Raw genomic sequence first — 23,730 nt, forward strand, 5'->3', positions numbered from 1 at the left:
ACAGAATTTTCTTCCATGTTCCTTGACACTGCACTAAGTTTCATCTCGAAAATCTTGATGTCATCTATTGGACATTTACATTAATTCTGCTGGTGAGAAGATTAATGGTTTTCAGCTTATCATTAACTGTTAGATTATTATCCCACCCTCGCAAACTTTCGCCCCAGATGGTAATTTAATTGAGTATGTACTCTTGCAAGATAGGATCAGATTCAGTACGAAGTAAAATACAATTATCAATTTAGGTAAAACTACTCTAAGCCATGGATTAGTCCAAATAATTGGGCGTTTTGGGACCGCGTGATAACTTTTGACTGTCGCTGTCCCATAAAATAACAGGTCATAAAATAAGTCGTCCCGATAAGTAAATTCTTGTCATTTGCTTAAAAACCTTGCAAGAATTTCTGACATTTGTTACTCCTATAGCAAAAGTCCCATCTGTGATTCTACCCCATTCTACAGATTTAGGATCAGTCCAAGGAACAAGTTTCATCAAACTTTAACAATAGGTATTTTTTCCAACATCATTAATGTGTTTGTCATTTTAACTTCCTTTAAGAGAATGCTTTTTGACCTACACGAAATGTACGAGAGCAAGGTAATGTCAGGAAACTACATATTGCTTTTATACGAACCACCTTTTGTATAAATGACAGAAACATATGACTTTTCAGTTTTCATCCAATAATTGGTATGGTTACAACTGTATTAGTTACTGGTTAAACATGTTATTACGGGTAACGCTCATATATATAAAAAAAGAATGGGAGCGTCAAAGAGATTACGGAGAAAATGTATGATCGAGATGTCAGTTCTGAAAAAAAACCTGCAAATTTCGCAATAACGCGCGTTAAATGGCATGCGTATTGATTCCTTGTTCTGTCTCATTTGATTGCTGTTGTGAATGAATGCAAATGTTACGACAGTGGATTTGGGCACCGTGTAATTTTAGACGAAGTACTTTAAACATTACTATTTCTTGAATGAAATCGGTTGGATCCTTTCATAGCTGTTCAATTACTTTTAGCTCGACTTTTCAAAGAATAGATAGAGCTATTGGACATGCCCAAGCGTCCGCGTCCACATCGGCGTCCTGATTTTGTTAAGTTTTTGTATGTAGGCTGGTATCTCAGTAACTACTTGTGGGAATGGATTGAAACTTCACACACTTATTCACTGTGATAAACCGACATACATTGCACAGGTCCCATAAGTCTATTTTGCTTATTTACAAAAATGTGCCCCCTTTTTCGACTTTTATATTCATTCAGCTGACAAGGCTGTCGAATAGTCGAGCGTTGCTGTCTTTCAACAGCTTTTGTTTATTAATATGGATCTTAATTTCTTATTCTTGCAAAATTAGCATGAACTGTTTTACGAATTATTAAATCTTATTATGGGTACAGTACCTGTAGATTCTGATTAACCATTTAGGTTCAAGTGACTAAGTCTTACTCGATTTTCCGAAAGCTGCAAATGACTTGCACTGTATGGTTAAAAGAAGGAGGTCCATACTCTAGACATTCGCTCACAGATCTGTCCCAACGTTTCGTTTTTTTAACGACGTATTAGTGAAAATTTATGTTTAGGGAATATTTGTTTATTTACATCTTCTTTGGTGAGAATATCTGGAAAATATATTGATCAGTGTTAGAATTTCAATGTCTTCAAGTACATGACCAGAAGCAGCTTAAATTCTTTTTATTGGATCGACTTTTCAGCTTAAAATGCAAATTAAATTTTGTCATTAAACGTTGTTTTCTTTGATGATAACACAAAATGATTTCCTGGAAATAATAAATTAGTTATAACTGACTTAGTTATTCCTCGGCATCATCTATAATTGACTTAGTTATTCCCAAACAACATCTATGAGTGACGTAACTTTTCCTCCACAACATCTGTAATTTACTTAACTATTTTCCCCGACAACATCTAATAATGCCCAAATAGTTAACAAACTAATGAAAATGAAATAAAATTATTTTTAAACAATTTCATGTTATTGGTGGCAGTGCATAAACATTTGATCTATACATACTACAGTAAGTTATGTAACTTGCTTTGCCTTTAGTTTTAGTGCCCATTACCCCCATCCCCCTCCACCCAACCGGTTTCAAAGGCACTTAGATTTGCCCTCGTCTGCATGTCAGTTTGTCTGAATTTGTGTTGTGCGTTTCTCAATACGTATATGACTTGGAGTCATCAAGCCTCATACATAGGATTGTTAATAATAATGTGCACTTCAGCATGTGTACTTATATGCTGATAGGGTTTTGTCTGGGATTTCACTCACACAAAGACCAGAGTTACGACCCGAAACCGAGTCTGCAATTTTCACTGTTTATCTTGTTCTCGATGCTTACGAGGGATCTACTTTTAAGATTTTATTCACAAGATATGAATACAAGGGCATAAAAGTTAATTAAGCACGTATCTCAAAACATATTTTTCATTGCGCATGTGAAGTTGTGCACTAAGTGTTTTCTTTGCGATTTCACTCTACCAGACCCAGAGTTATGACGCTTGACTTAGTTAAAAATAATTATATTGAAATTGTTTAAAGCACATGACCTACAATCATATGACCTAAAGTCATAAAACATAACAGGATTATTATTCAGCGTGCGAGGTTGTGCATCTGAGTTTTGTCAGTCACACCAGAGTTATTGTCCTTGACTTAGGCAAAATATGCATTAGGGTCTAACACTTTGTATGGTATATACCTAAAAAATATTTGACGTAGAGTCATTAACTTAATAGGATTATTAGTTAGTCAAAATATGCATAAAGGGCTGAATAGTTTGTGTCGCACGTATCTTACAAATGTATTTGACATGGAGGAGGTTGTTACATAAATCTACCATGTGAAGTTTTGTACCTGATGTTCTGCTGGAGTTTCATTCTGCCAGACTACTGTTATGGTGATTGATTTAGTAGCAGTTGCAATATGATATGTACACATAATTTCCTTTAAAGACTGTGTCGCATATACTTCAAAAAGTGTTTGACCTAGAGTCACGAAACCGTATATAGGAGTATTATTCAGCATGTGAGTTTGTATATGATTTCACTCGATCACATGGCGATTATGGCCATTGACTTTCTCAAAAAAGAGCATTTAGAGCTTTAAGAATTTGTGATTTTTTTTTACCTTGAGTCATAAAACTTAATTGGAATGTTGTTCAACATTTGATTTTGTGCATCTCAAGTTTTATTCAAGGATCTGATATTTCATAGTTGTTATGATGGGATATTGTCATGCTGTCCCTAAACGTTTTATTATTTGGACATATGACCGCACAGTTACATGAAGTTGGGGCATCATTGTCCTATGGACACATCCAGATTTTATCTGCTGTTATTAACTTAAGAAAGGTATTAAGTTTCCGGCTGTTTTTGTAAAAGATTGAGAGAAACAAATAAGAAATTTGAACAAGTTTAATTTTTTCCCCTTAGACTATGGGTTATATTAAAGTAACAACGTACGACACGAGCAAAACACCTCCATTCTTAGCATGTCAGTGTCCCATAAAGTTCTTCAATTAATTTAAGTGAAACTGTTGATGGTAAAATAGGTTGAAGGGATTGAAATGCAAAGTGAGCCGATCAAGCATTTTCCGAGACCTGTATCTTGTGTGAAACCTTCAGAATCTAAAATATTGCGTGCACAGTATTTTACATAAATGCCCATTGATCAGATCAGTTGTTCCAGATCAGATATATTATATAACGCCATGCAGTTGCCTTTATCTGAATCAAAACAAGTTTGGGAAGCTCTTTTGATCGGCTTATATTTAAATAGTATGGTGCATTTTCTTCGTAAGCCGACGGAAATCCGTTTCCGAAATAGATTTAATAAATGTCAATTTCCAGCTAACCAGAAACGTTTGCGATTTGCTATAATTCTAGTCACTTTATGGAAGCAATCAGCTAGTTTTGGATTTTAAGGTCGACCTCTTATCGAATCGTGGCGCCACTTAGTTGATACCTATTGTCATTTCATGACGATACATTCGTTGAAATTAATTAAAATGTTAGAATTTGAGATAAAGTAATAATTACCTATATTCTCCCTGGAAAGTCACCACTGCAATACCTACATTATTTCAACAGTTTCATATAGTTCTGTAGAACTTCTGGTGTCAGAATCTTGACTGATGATAAGTAAGGTTTTTCAATACACAAAAAGTGTTAGCTACTCTAATTTTCTCCTTTTACAAGATAGAATAGTCAATGACCCGTATGTTGATTTAAGGGTAACAAATGTGTAAGTATAAAACATGTTTGAAAATATCACACTACACACATACAAATTTTGAAAGATTTCGTTGTTTGCAATTTCATGGAAATATATTGTTCCTTAGGAATATCCCGGGTGCTAGATCAAAGAAATTATCATTTCCCTCGTGGAATATTCATGGCATTTTATATCAAAATACACCGTTCACATCTCCATTTTCAAAACACAGATTATAAATAATTAGTGTTTCTGTTAGTCATCAGACAATGCATTTCTAATTGTTTATCCGTTCCAAACAAGTTACCTTGACGTAACTATAACCGTTTCTTAATACTGTATTAAGAATTTTTAATTTTCATCAAGAACAAAGAAATGCACCGTTCGTTCATGTTCTCTACAAATCTCTGACTGTATTAAGCCCGTAAAACCATAGTTCCATTGTACCTGTACGATAGGCAGGCACCTGTATTTATAAATTTATCGATATCACGGTACATGTTTTCACGGACAAAAAATCTTAAGGAAAATGGGCATTAAATATCACAGCGCAATGTTAGTAAAACCCATGAAGTTATCATTATTCTAAAAGTAGACTATTTGGATGTCTTACTATTAACCCGTCTTGTTTGTTTGCTGCTTTTTTATTACCTAAAATTGGCTTAAATGATAATGAAAGAACTGTCTTATCCTGGGCCTTCATGTTGTAAAAAAATATCATGCCTGTATTCGACAATTTATTTAGCATATATTTCCATTTTTGTTTGGTGCCGAAAATCAGTATTTGGATGTTATTACATGATGTTTTCAGTCATTCGCTACAAATTCACTTTCTTTTGTCGAATGTAACAGGATTCGATTCTTATAACTGTTAAAAAATGTCACAATCAAGTAAATTGGAACTGAGCTCTACTACACGAACAAACGATGCAAACGTTTGCTTATACGTTATATGTTGTTGCTGTGAACATGCTACCACTTTAGCATATTGTTCATTCCGTGAAAAGCAGCCATTTCTGTTTTGGCACTAATTGTAACCTACGAGTACTACGACTTTATTGTTATACCACGTGTTTTGATGGTTACAGTTACAGAGTTCTTCCTGACCTTCCTGGTTTTTTTTTCCAAGTTGAACTGAACCAGTTTGAGATTTGTTCCGTGCGCAGAATGAAAAAAAGAAAATTTAAGGTTTTTAAATGGGACATTTTTCAGGTGCACTACGGAGGCATAAGTGATCGAGCTATTGACCTTTTTAACTGAGAGATACGATTTTACAAAGGACCACATTCTCCAGTTCTGATATATTATATTGTTAATTGCAGTTCCCATCCGATGGTTTTACTAAGCTAATCGTTTTAGAGCCAGACGCAATAAATCGTTTATGGAAACTGATACTTTGTGAACTGAGTAGTTTTTATCCTATTTATTTTTTTATCCCTCATTTTCCAAATTCGGATAAATTGTGTGATGAAATGCGCGACAGAAAATTACTTTTTCAGATGCAGTAACCCCTCCCCAGGATCTCGTAAACTAATCTTGTTTAAGCCAGACACAATAAACTGTATTTTGGAAACTAATACATTTTATTTACAGAAATGGAATTTATGCCTGTCTCTTTAAATGCAAGATTCTTCTTCACAGCTAACCCAAAGTCACTATATTGTCAGTGATAGAATTCGAAGCAACGGATATATATTTGTTGGATGATTGGACATGCCAAGTAGATGATCCCTATTGCAGCCAACCATCAATGTCTCTGACTTTCGCTCCTGTCCCCTATTGACTTCTTACCTATACGACTATGCATTGGGGAGGCATGCGCTTTTCTACAAAAGCATCTTCTAGTTATCTAACAACTATGGAGCGCTATTACTAGAAAAACTAGAGTGCGAGATCATTTACTGTGCCAATATTTTTTTTTAAAGCCTATCAAAAATAAATTTAGTACGTCATTGTGATGAAAGAATTCTTTATGACAAACTTGGATAGGACGACGTGCGTATAATCTATTTCCTTTTGAATCATCCGTTTTGGGGCCGTAATACGTTTACGCTTTGCCACGGAACGCGCATATATAAAAAGGTGTTTTAACAGCACAAGAGCGCGAGAATCTCTCTGTTAACACACATTTCCTCTCCTGTTAAAACACCCCCGAAAAGTGACAATAACAGCAGTTTTATGCTAGAATAAATGTAAAATGGTCGTTCATATATATAACATCCTTGCAGAAGTTTAAAATATTAAAGCATGTTTGAAATGCAAAGGACTTGTTAAAATTAAATTTTGAGTGCAAGAAAAGATTTATTTTGATAAGAAAATCTACTTAAGATTTCAAGGAATTCTGGTTGTACTTTTTTGTAGAAAGAGAATTCTTAATAGAGTTCTTATGAAGCCACGTAGACAGTGGGCAAATCCTCATCATAAAGCCTTGAAAAGATACACCAAGCGTACATCATATTCATCTGCATGGACATGGAAAGTCTGATTTGATTAAGCGACTGCTGAAATTTGCTTATTTAAAGGAAATCTTTGAAACGATGGACTCAAGCTGGATTCTTGTCCTTGTTTTTCTTAAACATGAGAAACCCACATGCTGTTTTTAAATCTAACAGAAACCGTATAACAAGTTGATGTTCTCTATAATAATTGTTAGAAAGCTGAGTAAACTGTAAAGAATACAACCGTCATACATTTTTATATCTACCGCAAAAGTATACTGCCTAAGTTTAAAATCTGAATTACTGAAAAACGTGTTAAGCGACCTGTGGAGTCTCCACCTTTTCTATCTTCTAGTGGTGGTTTTGCTAGGCGATGATTTGCTGTGTTATTTCTGCACGTATGTTTTTGTCTGTTGCATCTGTATTTTTATCATTCCCGATATTTTTTAATTGTATGTACAAGGCACCTCCGTGACCGAGTGGTTAAGGTCTATAACTGGTGAAGAGTCCAAATTTATATTACTGTGAAATCATTTATATTCGTGGGGACTAATTTTCGTGGATTTCGTGGTTGACTCAATCCACGAAATTTAATTCCAACGAACAAGTAAAATTCCCTTTCATTTTATATTCAAAAGTTGAAATCCACGAATTCATATCCCCACGAAATTGCCGTTATGACCAAAACTACGAAATTTCATGCCCACGAAATTTAATGATTTTACAGTATATCAAGAGTCCAAATTAACATTGTGGATGCTCCTATAACGTTAATATAAATCTGATTTAAAACTGAAAGGACTGTATGTGCACTCATGCATCAAGTTCAGATCAAGTCTTTAAGAAACCCCTAGAAGTGTTACAGATTTATGTTATGTTATCATTAATTCCATTTTAAGGCAACGGCCTTTATATAAATTGTATTGCTACATTTTTAAAGAATTTTAAAGAAAGATCATTTTTAGCTAAGATCAAAAGGATATGGTTTCTATGGAAGAAACCTTTAGAACTAAGTTGAACTCTGATTGACTCTTAGTAAAACGCAGATTAAAGTTTGACATTGTCTTGTAATAAAATCTATAAGAAGATAGAACTTAACCAAGCAATATAAAAGCTTACACTGTTCATGCCAGGGAATGAAATGTGCAACAATTTTCACATCCTCTAGAGCCGTCATAAGCGGAACTCTACTTGCCAGAAATATTAAATGGACTCGGTGAACACAGAGGGCCACAACAATTGCGGAATCCCATCTTAACCTTAACCTTAACTAAAGCTTAGAAGATGAGAATGCCGATGAACGCTATTAAACAACATCGGAACACAAACTATTTTGAAGCTTCCAAGATACCCTACAAATACTGGTAAATTACGATTTCCGCTGAAACCTTAAAACTGTTAATTTTTTTTATTAATTTCGGTTAAACCTTTCAACAACCTTTCACGCCTCCGTAATTTTAAAAATCATTCAGTCGTATTCGTATTTTTCTTTCTTTTTAGCCTTCTGTTAATGCTTCTGCGGTTTCTACTTTACTTGAGGAAGCCGATACAACTCTTATATTTTCTTCTTAAAGTGGAGTTCCTTTTTTCCGTCAAGCCCTGAAAAACTATCTAATTGTTTCTTAAACAAGTTTTTGTAAAAACTCCATAGGTCGGTTATATTTATACCAGAAATAATGAAAGAACCTTAAACTAATTCAAACATTAAGCTTTTTTTGTGCTTTATAATCTTTAAGTTCCTAACAAAACCGAACCAAACTCTAAAAATCAGGTAATATTCAAGAACAGCCAAAGTTTCTTTAGATTTTAATCAAACAAGTATTGCAGATTTATCTAAAAAAATCAATTAAACAAAATACTAGTATATTTCTTCATTCACATACATGCATTACATCATAAAGCATAAATAATAGCTGTGTTTATGAATTTCGAGCAAATATCAAGTACTTCGCCCATATGCAGTAACATTGTGATTTACGAATCCTCGAATGTTTTTTTTCTCTCTCTTGTTTCTGGCTTTGAGATACGCAAGTTTGGTAATGCCGTTGATTTTTTTAAAGAAATATGTTTGTATAAATTTGGTAAGACATTCTATGTTCTGAGTTCTGAATAATGACGACCAACGCTTTTTGACAAAGATGGTTTAATATTAAATGTAGTCTGTCAGTACCTGCCAGAAATCTGAAAATATATTTTCTTCCAATATTCAAAGCAGACATTTATACCATAGTATACAAGTAGTGGACAATGCAATATATGGTACACAGTAATGGTCACAATACATTTTCGAGGTTACTTCAGATTTCAAAAGTGTGCCATGATATTTTTGAGGACTTTTCTTCTGTGTTTCATTTCCTTACACACCAAAAAGTTTATTTTGGAATTAGTTCAACCCCAAAAGTTAAAACGACCAGCCTATTCAAACGTTTTTTTAAACCTGTACACCTTCATTTTAATAGAGTTAAAACTTTTAACCCTTAGATTTTATATGTTGAATTGAGGTTAAATGTTTAGAAAATGATTGTACGTAATGGAACTGATGAAATATTTTAAAAAGATACCCATTAATAAGTTATCCACGGACTGGAAGAACAGCTGCATTTAAATATAAATCTATAAAAAGTCAATATTCTGATTTTAAATATTGCATACATCCGTAAAACTGTTATGATATTTGAATAATATCTTGAAGACTTAATGCTTTCTTCGTTAGAGACTTAAATCCCGACGACAATTTCGTGAAGTAAACCATGCATTCTGTTGAAACTTTCGACATTTATGGAATTAAATTAGACGTTGGAGCAATATAGGTTTAGCACCAAACAGGTTATATTAGAGTATAAAGAATAAAATATTAACAAATTGAATTCGTTCTTTGCTACTGTGAAATCTTGTGGGAATATTGGTGAAAATAGGGCAGACCTCTGTCTCAAATTCGTCCATTTACAACACAAAGAAAAAAATCGAAAAGCCCGAGATTCTTAAGGAAAGTTTTTAAATCACTAATTAAATTTTCAAGCAAGAAAATTTCAACGACTGTTTTGAAAGGTCTACAAGAAGGCCCTGAAATCGAAATATATATGTTGTTAGGTTAAACATTAAAGTTGAAAACCATTATTCGTTGCTACAGACCAAACTCACTTACTAGTATATCGTTTACAAAGTGTTCCCCGTCATCAGAATCATGACTATGGCCAAATATTAGTACCGTTAACGGCAAGAATACTTTTATCTACAGGTGCGCAAATTTCGATATATTAAAAAATTACCTGCCATGACGTTTTAACATTAAGATAATGTTTGGACCAATATTCATTCTTGAATTTAGAATCTGAGTTACTGTGAGTTTTATACATCTTGGACTACAAAGTAAATGCAGAGGCACTTCATATACAGATAGAAATAAAGCATAAAGAGCGATATCGTCATCAGGAGACAGCTATGGCGTTCCATAAAAAAGATGATTTACAACATTCAGCTGTATACTTTAACAGAATGAAGATCAATTATGGGCATTTTTGACAGTTGTTACTGCGCAACCTTATGTGCAGTGGCAGTGTCGTTGCTTCTCTTCGTTTCATATAAAAAAGTTGAATATTTTACAGACTGTATCGGGCACTTGCAAACTTGTTGTGAACATGTAGCGAACCGTGGTTTCTGTCTAAAGGAATGGCACATGATTGAAGATGCCTGTGACGGAAAGTAAGAAATTTGTACGCATGTTCGATGTTTCAGTTAGACACATGTTTAAATTTTCTAAACCGGACACCAAAGAATGGAAATAGTGCAGACGGATAGTAGAGTTAGCGCCCCTGGCAAAGAATGAATCTTAATTCGGGAAATATCTAAAAAAAAATCTGAGAAAACAAGTATGGATACCCATGATTTAGCGGGGTTTTTTTCTCACGTCTATTAATACAGCTGAGAAATTTTCTCAAAAATAAACATTTAAAAAATTTGAAGTTTTAAATTTATATAATTATTTATGAGATGTGAAATTCAGTTTATAGATTGTTTCAGTTCTTGGTTCTCGTATTGAATAATTAATGCACTTATAGGCTTAATTGCCATATATTTATATTTAAAAAAATATGTCCACAGAGAAAAAAATATAGTTTACACCATTTTAAGTTTAAAGTATTGGTAGTCCAATGCGAATGCTTCGTTTCCATAGAGAATTAATTCGGGTGAAATCTTAGTTTGGAAATTTAATCTAAGATTTAGAGACATGCTCAAGTTAAAAGTGCAGTGTGCTGTCTCGTATATTCTGACTGAAAGAACTGTTCTGGTATATAAATTACACTCGCTCTCGTATTGCAAAGCCAAAACGAGAGAAATTAATTTTCTGTTTCATTAATGGTTTTGTATGATATCAACCGATGAAGCAATGGCTGTATGGAGAGAAAAGGATAACATATTCCTGCAGAATTAAACATATCACTCGACAGCCTTGGGAATATATTTGAAATCTCTGACTCCCATCTGTTCATAAATAATGTACGTCCTATTATTAAAAGAAGAGATTCTCTCTAGTACTGATTTGTAAGGCAATATGCTACATTTTAGATAATGGCCGTTGCTGAAGAAGGTTTTCTATGAACTACAACTTGTACAAAATTAATCCATATAATTGCTCAGAATAATGCATTCTGTAGAGGATCATGACTAAACATCAGCGTTGCATGTTCATCATGATGTAATATCCTACGGCGCTCATTAATCTAGAAATCCAGGATTTCTGACAACTATAACGCAAAAGGTGCAATGTATTTTGCTACAGAAGGATTCGTTTATAATCTAATTTCTTTCACTGTGCATATCTTCTTAAGTAAATTCTGGATATTATCCTGTGAGGGAGTCGCCCATTTTTTGAACAAACAAAATGTGTATTTCCGAATTTTTTAAGAGAACAGTTGATAATAATTTTACTATGTATTTTGGAAAATTGATATTCAAGATGAGCAGAATAAACAATGAATATATAAATAATAAATTCTATGGGAGAACATAAAAGGTAGCCAAGTAAAATAAAATCGTATTATACCCTATCCGATTGCTCCATTCAAACTTTCTTCAAAATTGCACAACGTACTAAACTTTTTCGTCAATTACATACATAAATTAAACATAACTTCTGTAAAATATTAATTTAGGGTAAAGACACTGAACATTACTGAGATGAAAAAATAACTGCGTATGTGAAACAGTAAATTATAAGATCTATAAAAAGATCCCTTGGAAATTTTGACTTGAATATCACCAATTAATGACACTTTATAGACGTTGCTCGTTTTCTTTCGAAAAGTACAATTGAGCCACGCCATGGGAAAACCAACATAGTGGCTTTGCGACCAGCATGGATCCAGACCAGCCTGCGCATCCGCTAAACGTTTCTCTAATTGCAATAGGCTTTGAAAGCGAACAGCATGGATTCTGACCAGACTGCGCAGATGCGCAGGCTGGTCTGGATCCATGCTGGTCGCAAAGCCACTATGTTGGTTTTCTCATGGCGTGGCTCATTTTAAGTAAATCTAGATATTTGATCTTCGTGTTTTGTTGAGTACTACAGTCACTGTTTATTTATAAGTGTTATCAATATTACCTCTTCATTAGTCAAATAAACTGACTATAGTGTTTCTTCGTTTATCGGAAGAAAAAAAACAATAATAATAATAAAAAAAACATAACGTATTCAGTGCAGTTTTATATAAATCAGTTGGGCTGCACTCTTAGTAATGTAAAAATGTCTTGGGTTAACATTAGAAAACTTTAGAACAGCGATACTTATAATTCTGTAATACATGTATATAAAATAAACCTATAAAAAGTTATAGAAATAACACAAATTCAGGGCCCGTAGGCCTGTTCGTCTTATGTTCTAAGTCTGAGACTCGAAAAAGAGTTTGAAATGCTAGAATTACTCTTTTTCCCTATATGTATAAATATAATACAGATTGTACTGAAACTTGACACAAATATGACATAAACTGAACAAAAATCTTTACAAAATTTCACACCGCATTGTCAACAATGTCTATAATTATACATTTATTTAAAAGTGATGGAAGTTTATTACACGCGGTATCATCGTTATAAACAACAAAATGTATAAAGATTTAGCGAGGAAAGCCACTTTCCAAGAACTCAGTGGTGTAGTCTCTTTCTGAGCCTGTTTTCTTATTATTTAGCTCTCGGCAAGTAGCCAAGGATTCATTTTGTGTTAAGTATTTCTATATTAGCAGAATTTATGCTTTATTACTTTGTTTCCCCGGTATTATGTAAGATTACCACTATAATAGCTATACAAGCCTGAAACAGTTCATGGAGGAGTTAACACTGTGATATTCTAAAGATTTGCCACAAATTAATCAGTATTTTGCCAGAGGAATGGCAGACCTGATTCCAAAATAAAATAGATTACATTGACTAGAAGCTGCTTAACGAGGATTTTGTAATTGAGAGGAAATGATTGGCACCGGCCTAGCACATAGCTTTCGTATGATAGTATGTATACAGCATTAACACCGTTTGTTTAAGGATATCATATAGGCTGTGAACAAGGTGTTTGTAATTGCAATAAAGTGTTTCTTTTACGTCTTGTGTATGTTTGCTATAAGTAATAAACCCCAATTTTATGTTTGATTTGAAAGGTAACACAGCAATGAAATAGTAATAATAGTGAATAGTTTCCGCTCATTATGATTAATTTGTAGTACAATAAAAGACAAGGTACATCCCCCACAAAAAAAAAAAGAAAAAGAAAAACTTCATCTTAAGTTGATTTTATTTAAACAATTGTTTTTTTAAAACGGTTCCTGAATTCCTGATTAAAAAAGGACATGAAAGAAATACATTTTACGGATTTTAAATCAAAATTAGAAATGCATTTGTATCAAGATTGGTTATATATATCTATTCAATTTTTATCTAAGTATCAAGTCATAGGATCTGTATTCATAATTGCTTTCTTCCAGTAGTCATTTTTTTTAAATACATGTAGGTCCACAGCACTGCTTTTTATACCTTTAAAACAGTTATGTGTATATTTTTACAGTGATTAGCGAAACTCTATGAATATTTTTTTTATTCTAACTTGAAAATGAATTTAAATTGAATACATATATGAATTACATTCATCATTCAGTGCCATGTAACAATCATTTAAAAAAAATAACTTCCAGCTTTCGGTGATAGTACACATTTATACCGGCCGATAGTACACATTTATACCGTTCTAAGCTTTAAAAACTTCTACACAGTATTGTTATACACACGGACATGTTAAATTGTGTTAAGATAAATTAATATAAAAATTTGGGTCTAATATAGCTTCAAATCTGTTGCTGGCATTTGATATCTTTTTTCAATTTTATACCTTTAAAAACTGCTTTGTAAGAATGCCCTCATAGCTGTTAGAAATTATGTAAAAAAGCAAAGTAGCATCAAGTAAATTTACTTACATAAGCCTGTTCACGAACAAATTCCTTTTAATTTCATATTTACACCACAGAGCTTAACATTCATGACAAAAACCTAGTCACCTTTTGCCCTATACATGTAGAAAGGCTGGATACGGTATTTGCTTTAATGATATTTCTTTTTCCTTAACGACGGTGATCTCCGGCGTATGAAAAAACACGTGATTTTGCTTTCCGCGTTAATGAGCTTAATTAACATTACACTAATAGAAAAACTGTTAGCTGAAAACCAGAACATGGCTTTTTAGAATCATTTCCAAGAAATAAATCACTTAAGTGAAGTATTAGAAATGTGTTTTAAGTAATTATGTTGTTTGTTCGTGTGTTGCACAATTCGCGTTTTTTTTTCTGCTGATATTTTTCCCATTAAACTTCATGTTACTGTTCCGTTACATGTTACTATTCTATAAAGTGTTTCTGTTACATTTTTATGATACAGTTCCGTTACATGAATCTGTTACTGTTCTGTTATGATACAGTTCCGTTACATGAATCTGTTACTGTTCTGTTATGATACAGTTCCGTTACATGAATCTGTTACTGTTCTGTTACATGTTCCTATTCCATAACATGTTTCTGTTACATGTTACTTTTCTGTTATATTTTCTGTTTCATATTAACTGTTGGCGTTACATGTTTCTTTTACATGTCACTGTTGTGTTGGTACATGTTTGAGTTACTGTTACTTTTCTGTTACTATTTCGTTACATGTTGCTATTACATATAACTATCCCGTTACATGTTACTGTTGCGTGTTGCTGTTCCGTTACATGTTACTGTTCCGTTATATGTTACTGTTACATGCAAGTGTTCTGTTAAATGCTACTGTTACATGTTACTGTTCCGTTACATTGTATTGTTTGTTACATGTTCCTTTTACATGTTACTGTTGCCTACCGTGAATGAATTATCATTGCCGTAACCAGTACTGTTTAAATATATTTATAAGATTACTTTATATTCATTTGTTTATATAACTGTTCTACAGCAGCTTTGATCTTGTATTACTTTAAATAAGTGTTAAATTATAAGAAACTGGTTTTATATACTTGGAACAAACTCATATGCAAATACGGTGATACAAAATTGGAATGGGAATTGGAAAAAAGATAAAACAAAAAAAGTACGTGCTTACGTAATATCACTATGAAAAAAGTTGCTTGAAATCACTTGAGGCAATTATTATTTTAGTAGAAATATATGCTAATATTTTTAATGACAGGAATAACTAAATACAGTAACATTTACAGACCTAGCATAATTTTTAATTCTGTTGAATTTCCTTTTATAATTTTCCCGCGCGTCCCTAGCATGCATTTATTCAACTATTACAAGAACAGCTTATATGTAATAGAAAGTTTATATATATACATATACTTACGTTTAGTACTGTCATTCCAGTTATTTATATCCATAATCTTTCTTTTGTTTACGTTTCTTTATTACGGTTTCCTTATAGACTTCTTGGAACGTTCAAAGTAATAGTTAAATCGTATTTGTCAAACTTTTTTTGTTCAGCTTACCACCTTCTAGTAAGTCTCCCAGTTGCAATGGTAAAACGTTGGCCTTTCTATTCCCTATCGATTCTTGCCACACGGGATGATTCTTCTCTCAAACATCAAAGATATTGAATTAATTACGATATTAGCACAGTATTTAATAAACACTTGAAAAGCAGTTCGTTGGAGGCCAAACCTTTAGTCCTTGATTTCCACATTTTCATCCCAGCATGGTCTTGAATCTGAATCTTAGTTGTCTGATCCGCGGAATATACATTCCCTTAGAGCTGTAGCCATATATATTATGTAATCCAACATTTATGGTAAAATCTTACATATTCCAGAGAACATGCGGACTAATAATCTTTTCGGTCAATGTGCTTAAAACTGTCACCATATCATCTTAAATACAGACCAATTGCCTGCCTCTATCCTAGATAACCGCCTTAATAGTTCTTGCGTTCTTCCGATATAGGCAGATATACAGTCCGATCCGCTGAATTTATAAAACAAAAACATATTGGCTTTTTTGTTGTTATCCCCCGACGAAAGTCGGAGGGATATAGTTTTGGCGTTGTCCTTCCGTCCGTCCGTCCGTGCCCGCGAAATGATGGTTAAGTGACTGCGTAACGGTACTTTCTCTTTGATGTCATTCATTCCGTTCTGTTTATGTGACTTTTTTCTTTTTATGTGACTGTTAGAACAATAGAGAGAACAATGGGGGTGTCACATAAATACCGTTTCGTTAGAACGTCCGTCCTTCCGTCCGTCTTTCCGTCCGTCCGTCCTTCCGTCCGTCCGTCCGTCCGGATCCATATCTAGGAAATGGTTGGGAATATTTCTTTAAAACTTCATATACATGTTCACCACTATGAGTTCTTGCGGCCCGTCAAGTTTCAGTCAGATTGCCCAAGTAACACGAGAGTTATGGCCCTTAGAAGTTTCTAGTGTTAACTATATAGGGTACTATAAATATGGCAATTTATGCATCATAACTTTTGATATATTTGACCTTGAACTATGAAACTTTAACAGAATTTAGAGCACCATAATGTGGTTGTGCACACACAATTTCGTATGGATTTCTTTTGTAACTGCAGAGTTATTGCCCTTTAATTGTCTAAAAATCCACATATTTGTACATAACAAACTTGCCATTTGGCAGAATTTCATTAAATTTCTTTCATTCTTTTCTGTGAACATTTATTATAAACATGTGAAGTTGCGCACCCACACCTGGTCGCCCACTTGCCTTGTTCACCCGGGGTGGCCCCAGGGTCAAAATTGACGCCACCCCAGGGGTCACTTGATTTTACATCTTTAAAAAAATCTTTAAAAATCTTCTTCTCAAAAACCAGAAGCCCTAGAGCTTAGATATTTGACTTGTGGCATTGCCTAATGGACCTCTACTAAGATTGTTCAAATCATGACCCCGGGGTCAAAATTGACCCCGCCCCACGGGTCACTTGATTTTACATAGGAAAATCTTCAAAAAATTTCTAAAAATAAACCAGAAGGCCTAGAGCTTAGATATTTCACATGTAGCATTGCCTAGTAGACATCTACAAAACTTGTTCAAATCATGACCCCAGGGTCAAAATTGACCCAGCCCCAGGGGTCACTTGATTTTACATAGGAAAATCTTCAAAAATTTTCTAAAAATAAACCAGAAGGCCTAGAGCTTAGATATTTCACATGTAGCATTGCCTAGTGGACCTCTACAAAATTTGTTCAAATCATGACCCCCGGGGTCAAAATTGACCCCGCTTCAGGGGTCACTTGATTTTACATAGGAAAATCTTCAAAAATTTTCTAAAAATAAACCAGAAGGCCTAGATCTTAGGTATTTGACCTGTAGCATTGCCTAATAGACTTCTACAAAATTTGTTCAAATCATGACCCCCAGGGTCAAAATGACCCCGCCCCATGGGGTTACTTCATTGTACATAAAAAAATCTTCAAAATTTTCTAAAAATAAACCAGAAGGCCTAGAGCTTAGATATTTCACGTGTAGCATTGCCTAGTGGACCTCTACAAAATTTGTTCAAATCATGACCCCTGGGTCAAAATTGACCCTGCTCCAGGGGTCACTTGATTTTACATAGGAAAATCTTCAAAAAATGTCTAAAAATAAACTAGAAGGCCTAGATCTTAGATATTTGACATGTAGCATTGCCTAGTAGACTTCTACAAAATTTGTTCAAATCAGGACCCCCGGGGTCAAATTGACCCCGCCCCATGGGGTTACTTGATTGTACATAGAAAAATCTTCAAAATTTTCTAAAAATAAACCAGAAGGCCTAGAGCTTAGATATTTGACAGGTAGCATTGCCTAGTGGACCTCTACAAAATTGGTTCAAATCTTGACCCCCCAGGGTCAAATTGACCCCGCCCCAGGGGTTACTTGATTGTACATAGGGAAATCTTCATAAATTTGCTAAAAATAAACCAGAAGGCCTAGATCTTAGATATTTGATATGTAACATTTCCTTGTAGACTTCTACAAACTTTGTTCAAATCATGACCCCCGGGGTAAAATTGGCCCCGCCCCAGGGGTTACTTGATTGTACATCGGAAAATCTTCCAAAAAATATCTAAAAATCATCAGTTTGACATTAGAAACATGTATCTCATATTACTCTGGTGAGCGATCCAGGGTCGTCATGACCCTCTTGTTTTTCATTTTTAATTTTCCATCAATATAATCAACATGTGAAATTTTGTTTCCTCTCCCGTTCCCCCGCACCCCCACACCCTTAAAAAATAAATATATATACATATATATATTTCCATTCCTTTTTTTTTTTTTTTTAAATGTTCAAACCTTCAACATGTTAAGTTGTGACTGCACAAGCCTTGCCCTCAGTCATGTTCAAGATATCTTACCAGTGTTCTCATAAGGACATCTGTTTTTTTAAGTTCAAATGTACATGTTAAACAACAACACCTGGTGCCAAACCACTCAAAGACAATATTTTGTTCCAGTTAAACTTCAAGCTCATATTTCAATTAACTGCATTTAATTTTAAAAGCTAAGCTTATTACAGTAAGCATATCCCATTCAAAATAACTTCTTTAGTCAGGATCAAAGTATCATACATTTATTATGTACTCTTTAATTAAACATTTGTTTTCTGTTAAATTGATTTTGACTAATGAAATTATTTGCTTCTTATTAACATCCTTAACTTTTTGCCGGATATATTTTTTTGCCATTCCTCACCACAAACCCTTTCGGCGGGGGATACCAATTCATCGAATTTGCTTGTTTATTCTGAGTTTTGATAGATATGTATCAAATAATCGTCATGGTACGCAAGGATATGACCGGTTTAGTTTCATCTTACATGACAAAGCCGGATATGAGCCATTATAGATGTACGCCATTGATGCTAGATTTTCGTCCTGAATAACTGATCAGAATTTCACATGACATGTTCGCAAATTATTTCGGGGCCCTCTAGATGGATTTCCAATAATATTTTTCGCAATCATTTATATTTAAAGGACATGTATGAACACAGGGACCAAATAGGCTAACTATACACAAAAATTCGACCTGACGTCATTGCGTCATGTAAGGCGTACACATTTATGCATGCTATTTGACGCCGAAGTTTCAACAAGCGAATCAAAACGACGGGTGATATTTTTGCATGAAAGAAACCAACAATAGTCTACCCCCTTTGGTCGGAATGACTGGTCTGGACAAGAAGTCCTGCATTGTTTTCGAGGTAGACTGCAATTCAGACAGAACTACGATCGATTGCTTTTCAATCAACAACGGTGCATGCGACTTACGCTGAATTGTACCGGCGGCCGAAAGTTTCTGCAAGAGATGCGTTAGCGTCGTTATCTGAACTTCCACTTGCATATGCTTGCTTGGATCGGTTAAAAAGTGTGAAGGTCGCTGACGTAGAATCACGTGCCCCTCACCTATATGGATTCGAAACCTCGCTGGAGGTGTAGAATTCATGTGAAGAAGCCAACCCAAGACGCCATCCCAAGTTGCCATCCCAAGAAGCCATCTAGCTGGCTTACAGAAGGTTGGTGGTTCTACCAAAGTGCACGCCCGTGCCTGAAACAATACCAGTGGACCTCCGTGGTCGAGTGTTTAATGACGCTGACACAGTCTCTTGCCCCTCACCTGATGTGGGTTTCAAACATTGCTCACGATGTAGAATTCTTCACGTTGGAAAACCACCCAACCGGCTTACGGAAGTTCGGTGGTTTTTACCTAAGTGAAATAATTCATGGAGTGGCAGCTTGATTCTTCCTGCACCATCAAAAGATGGAAAAGTCGCAATTAAGAAATAATTTATAGCAAAAGTGTGCTTTAACACTATTTATGCACGATGGGCGGTTATACGTCGGGCGTAATAATTTCACGAGGGCTGTGCCCTCGTGAAATTATTTGTACGACGTATAACCGCCCATCGTGCATAAATAGTGTTAAAGCACACTTTTGCTATAAATTATTTCAATTCTAATGTCTTTAATCTAAAACAGTAGATAAAATATAGTAGCGCTCTTTCTTGGTCGCAACAAAAACTTTGACGTCACCGCACGTTAACGTGACGTCATTCTAGCGTAAGCGTGTTTTAACAGAGACAGGCATATTAGAATATGATCTACATTGTGTGGTTGCGACTGTAAACCCAACATATGAAATGAAATGGTCGATTTTAAACTCTTTCAAAATGAAACCTTTACAAATGACGTAACTAACACATGTATGTGCCAGGCAAGCTATTGATTGAGTCTTTATAAGAGAGGTAATGAAATACGCAACGCTCCTCAGGCAACCGACGATTTTATCATACAGTTATATTGGATGGATTCCATGAAGCCGAAATGAATGGAAATAACACAACACTGTGTCCAAACACGCGGAGACTTCACGACTCTTACATAATGCTGTTTTGATAGTTAACAAAAAAATAGCAATGACCGCAGTCAAGCAACATAAAAAAGATAAGGCCCGCCCGCTTAGCTCAATAGGAAGAGTGCGGATCGCGGGGCCGTGAGTTCGATCCCCGGGCGGGTCGTTTGTTCTTCGTGACAATTGACATTGTGTCTTGTCTGAAATCATTTGTCCTCCACCTCTGATTCATGCGGGGAAGTTGGCAGTTACTTGCGGAGAACAGGTTTGTACTGGTACAGAATCCAGCAACACTGGTTAACTGCCCGCCGTTACACGACTGAAATACTGTTGAAAAACGGCGTTAAACCCAAAACCAACAAACATACAAACAACAGAGATAAGGTTTTAGTATGTTCATGAGAGGTCCTGGAACTCACTCCCCCAGCACGGGCATAAGTGGGACCGCACTGGTCGCATATTATTGTAAACTTACATAATTGAAACCGATTTCTGATTCTTAATCCTTTACCTTGGACTAAGCATGTGTTCAGTTTTACAGCTTGTTTGCAGATTAAATAGAAATATGTTACAGCTGCAGAATCCGCCGTTACACACTCCAGAACTTAAAGATGAAAAAGAGCGCTCCATTCAGCAACATATGTGCGACGACTAATTAGACGGTTTATGATCTGTACTGACGAAGCTCAGAAAATAAATAACTCATGTCAGCAGTCCCAGCGGGCACAACAACGTTGAAACAACGTCAGACTTCAACGTTGAAACAACGTTGAAATATAGTTGGATTTGAAAGGTGAAATGACGTTGAAATTTCAACGTTGAAACAACGTCAGGATTTCAACCATATTTCAACGTTGAAATATGGTTGAAATCCTGACGGTTGGTGGTTGAAATATGGTTGAAATCCCGACGGTTTTTCAAATTTGAAATATGACGTATCTTAAAAGACATTTTTGTGATGCATTATAATGATGTCTTTATGACAAGAAAAAATAAGGCATCATTGTCTGTTTTAAATGTGAATTCCAACCATAATCCAACGAATATAAAAGAACTGGTATTTCAGGCATAGTTTTTTTTATTTATCTAGCACTTGTAATCAGCATGTATATTTTCTGATCTTTATTTCATAGATCTGTGATCGTCTTTTATCTAAATAACATAGTAAGTCCATTAATAGCTTAGTTCTCAAAACCTTCATCACGGCAAAACAACTGGACCTGGTATCACCTGAAATGTATTAAAGGATTTGAGTGTTTTACAATTATCATTTAAAATTTTCATGTAAATTAAATAAAAATGCAAAAACAGTGATGATGAATAACGTGCTGATCAATAAAACAATTAATGGATGCATTTGAAATATTATCAACATTTTCTGATTAAGCTATATCCCCTCCAAGTTTTTAAGTATGAGTCGATTTTAAAGAAAAATGCAGATTAAAAAAAAAACTAATGATATTAAAGTACATACACGTCAGTCTTTTAAATATAATATTATTGATGAATATAATTACTAAGTTATAATAATGTTTAAAGTATTGTACTCACTTCCTCTGCACCATTCTTTTGTACATGATGTATAAACAGCTAGCTTAAACCTCTATCAGACTAACTGAATTAATGTGTAAACTAATACCAGGATACAGGCGTGACTAATAGGTAACATGTGTAGAGAGAGATGGACCTTTGGTTACCATGGTTACAAACGTGTTATAAATTTTCCCAACAAATCCCAGTATAATCATCCCAAATATTTTAAAATGTATTAATATTATTATTAAAAGTAATTAAACCATTTCGAAAAGAGCTAGACAACACCCAAATTACAATAACAATGAGTAACATTTTTCGGGAAGTGCAAAAATATCATCTACAAGTTTTAGTCCATTTTCATGAATTTTGGAACGCTAATAAATACATTGTATTTTGAAAATACAATAAAAAAAAATTTACCTGTCAGTTCTATAATGAATTAAGGAAATTATCAAACTTTTGAACCAACATATCTATCTAATTTCATTTTTTTCCCCAACAGTTTAGATACATGTTCATTTTTCCGTGGAAAATTAAGGTAGATGTCTTATACTACATAGGTATTTGTAGATGCTATTTGAATTATGTTTTGTTTCAAACTAAAAGAATCGGCAAGACAATGCATATATATACATAGTTTATATCTCTGACATTAGTCAGATATCAACCATTTTTCAACGTTGAAACAACGTCGTAATTTCGACCATATTTCAACGTTGAAAGATCAACCTTATTTCAACGTTGAAACAACGTTGATTTTTGACAACATCTCTTCGTTGAGAGTTCGACGTTGAATCACCGTTGGATCAACGTTGTTTTATGACCTGACCATATTTCAACCATATTTCAACGTTGAAATGACGTCGTGTGCCCGCTGGGGTAACTTACCTCTTCCGGTTCTATAACTTCCAGTCGGTTTCTTGTTCATTTACATGGCAACGCTTAATTTAACGTACATATTCTCCTTGACAATTTGACGGAAGGTATTTCTGTTCTCACGTGTAAGAAGATCCTTTGGAGGCATAGACTACAACCAAGCAAAATAACAGCAGATCGAGTTTGTTCATGAGAGGTAATGGAAAGTGCACCTCACACCCCTAGCATCAGCTTTAGCGGCAGTCTATTACACAGGTATTGAAAGGAATCTATGATCCCAAAGGACCAGAAAATAAAGCAACACTGAATCCAAGTAATGTTGAGCTAGATAAAGAAGATGTTTGGGTTTCAGCAATAGTACACTTGTCAGGATAACTGTCTGAATTACTGTTGAAATATGTTAACCCGTCAAACAAGTTACCATTGGCAAAACTTGACATGGCTTTTTTCACAATCGCTTTTAAAATACCAGTAACTTTAAATGATGATGCGTCCGAACGCAATCACTACTGAATTTTTGATGTTATGTTATAATCTCGCCACAACTTTTATGTTTCTTGTGCAGTGGTGTAATCTCCCCATCAATATTTGATCGATTGAGCGGTATTAAATATCATCTTTGTTGATTATGGTATGATTAATTTTGCCGACTTGTACATGATTTGCGAAAATTGCGTTGTCACGAACGAAAATTAATTCACCTAACAAAGTATTCGAGGGTCATTGAGAAAAACGACAATGGTACTGTATCTAGGAAAGTAATGTAGACTCGTTATTGGAC

At 34.5% G+C, this 23,730-nt stretch overlaps 2 protein-coding genes across 3 annotated transcripts in view; one reads left to right on the forward strand and one right to left on the reverse strand.

Moving 5' to 3' along the window:
- The window catches only part of LOC123549767 (FMRFamide receptor-like), a 71,674-nt gene extending 55,539 nt beyond the window's left edge, over positions 1 to 16,135 (reverse strand). Inside the window, exon 1 of one of the 2 annotated variants that reach the window (XM_045338115.2) lies at positions 15,538 to 16,135. In XM_045338115.2, coding sequence (XP_045194050.1) covers positions 15,538 to 15,571 — 34 coding nt within the window. In that variant the 5' untranslated portion in view covers positions 15,572 to 16,135. Of the gene's footprint in view, positions 1 to 4,065; positions 4,855 to 15,537 lie in introns of those variants that run through there. The other variant, XM_045338117.2, reaches the window with a different exon arrangement.
- LOC123549763 (alpha-1-macroglobulin-like) overlaps positions 1 to 23,730 on the forward strand; it is a 644,650-nt gene that overhangs the window by 394,757 nt on the left and 226,163 nt on the right. The window lies entirely within an intron of this gene.

This window comes from Mercenaria mercenaria, chromosome 6, assembly GCF_021730395.1.
Source record: "Mercenaria mercenaria strain notata chromosome 6, MADL_Memer_1, whole genome shotgun sequence".
Classification (NCBI taxonomy): Eukaryota; Metazoa; Mollusca; class Bivalvia; order Venerida; family Veneridae; genus Mercenaria; species Mercenaria mercenaria.